Below are 1,912 nucleotides of genomic sequence, written 5' to 3'. Positions count from 1 at the left end.
AGCTATATCTATACTAATAAGACTGTTTAAAAGTCTTAGAGTGCTTAGCCCTATATTATAGATATTGTTTAGAAGATACTAAAATACAGGGGTAGCTGCAGGCTATCTTAATATCTATACTAGCTATTAGTCTAAGACTTTTAAATAGTTTTGTTAGTATAGATATAGCTCTATTCTAAAGTTTTTAGAAGATTCTATTAAGTAGTTATTAAGATGCAGGGGTATAGTTTCTGTGTTTTTTGGTGGGATTTTAAGTGACTAGTTTGGTGATATAACCAGCTCGGTGATAGAGTACTTTACTGTGTAGTATAATATATTATAGTTGTGTGCTGTAATGTTGCAAAGTAGGTGCAGTATTGGTGTGGTCTTGGCAAAAGTGGCCAGCTCGCTTGGGTGGCCAGCTCGCTTGTGGAGTACGTTAACTCCACCACTATGGAACCAATTCAAGAAGCGATTGAATATCTGGAATTGCGTGAAGCTAGAGATAATGTCTCATACTGCAAAGTTGCAAAGATATTTGGTGTTAATCAAACAACGTTGTCGCAGAGGCACAGAGGCGTGCAGCGTTCCTATCGCGCCCAGGCACAACAACAGCTTATACTCAACCCACAACAAGAGGAGGAGTTGGTGAGATACATAGAAGGATGCACAAGAAACAGCTTGCCACCTGCTAGAAGTATGCTGCAGAATTTTGGCAGCCCGGTTACGCAGTCAGAGGTCTCTGATAGCTGGATTACTCAGTTTCTACATCGCCATGCTGACAAGCCCACCACCAAATGGAGCACTGGGATTAATTGTGAGCGCCACTATTCTGACAGCAAGCATAAGTACGAGTTTTACTGTAGCTTAATTCACCCTAAGATGCGCGAGCGCAGCGTTGACAAGCGCAACATAACGTACCCCACGGACGAGTCGGTCACCGGGCGAGTCAGTCTGTTGCAGTATCAAGGGCAAATATAAACGAGTGTATTGTGTTGTTCTGTGTTCTTGTTCTGCTTGTATCTTTTTTCTCCAAGGCTCGCTGCGGGGTCTGTTTCAATGACGTGTTTGTGATGCAGCTGAGGTAAGAGGTGCTCAACAACATGAGGAAGCAGCACTAGACCACTGCTAACAACACGTGATCTACTTCTCCTCTTAACTATTACACACCCCCTTATCCTGTAACGTAGATTATCACCGAGCCGGCCATATCACCAAACTGGCTATTTTCTCTTAGCACAACTAACACAAGTTACTATAACTACAACTACTTGCTATTAAATAGTGACCTAGCATACTACATGCTTATATTAGATTTAGAAGATGTTTCTGCACCCTCCTAGCACGTTTGTGTGTTATGTCTAGTTTTGCTGCAGTTCCTACAGCGCTAAACAGTTAACTAAGCTCCTAGTTAACCACCTCCACCCTAAGTCTTCTTAGATGGCTGAGCTGCTACACACGCCTTAGCAGCTACCCGTGATGCTGCTGGGCCATACTCAAGTGTGCCACTATGCTGAATCTGCTTTCTCTTACGCGATTTTCTCTTAGTTATTACTGCTAATTACTCTTCAAGCTCTTGCACACAGGCCTTAATAAGGACGTTTTTATGCAGCAACTCTTTAGCCCCCTTTATAAGCTTTAAGAACCCCTCTTGCGCTATACTTAGTAATTGTTAGAAGGAGTTGCTTATAAGCTTAGATTTAGACCTAAACTTATATATATTGCTTAGTGTCTTAGATTGCTACAGTGTTTTAGGTAGAGGTACTGCTAGTAGGGTATGCAGCTACACTTTAAGGCAATCTAACACTACCTATATATTAGTAGGAATAAGCCCTAACGTACCTCACGGGTTCGTGCACCACACAGGTTCGTGCACCACTTTTGCCAAGCCCCCACCAAAACCACCCCATTCTGGCGCAAAACAGCCCACTTT

At 42.6% G+C, this 1,912-nt stretch overlaps 1 protein-coding gene across 1 annotated transcript; it reads left to right on the top strand.

Annotated features, from left to right (window-relative positions):
- Window positions 1-432: 432 nt before the first annotated feature.
- Window positions 433-960, top strand: M421DRAFT_70558 (uncharacterized protein; the record flags this gene model as incomplete). The annotated part of the gene is made up of 1 exon (XM_033596718.1): window positions 433-960. The coding sequence occupies one exon, from the start codon at window positions 433-435 to the stop codon at window positions 958-960; it is 528 nt and encodes a 175-aa protein (XP_033445473.1).
- Window positions 961-1,912: the final 952 nt, after the last annotated feature.

The sequence above is a fragment of the Didymella exigua genome, assembly GCF_010094145.1.
Source record: "Didymella exigua CBS 183.55 unplaced genomic scaffold M421scaffold_31, whole genome shotgun sequence".
Lineage (NCBI taxonomy): Eukaryota > Fungi > Ascomycota > Dothideomycetes > Pleosporales > Didymellaceae > Didymella > Didymella exigua.
This window is presented reverse-complemented; position numbering and strand designations above follow the sequence as displayed.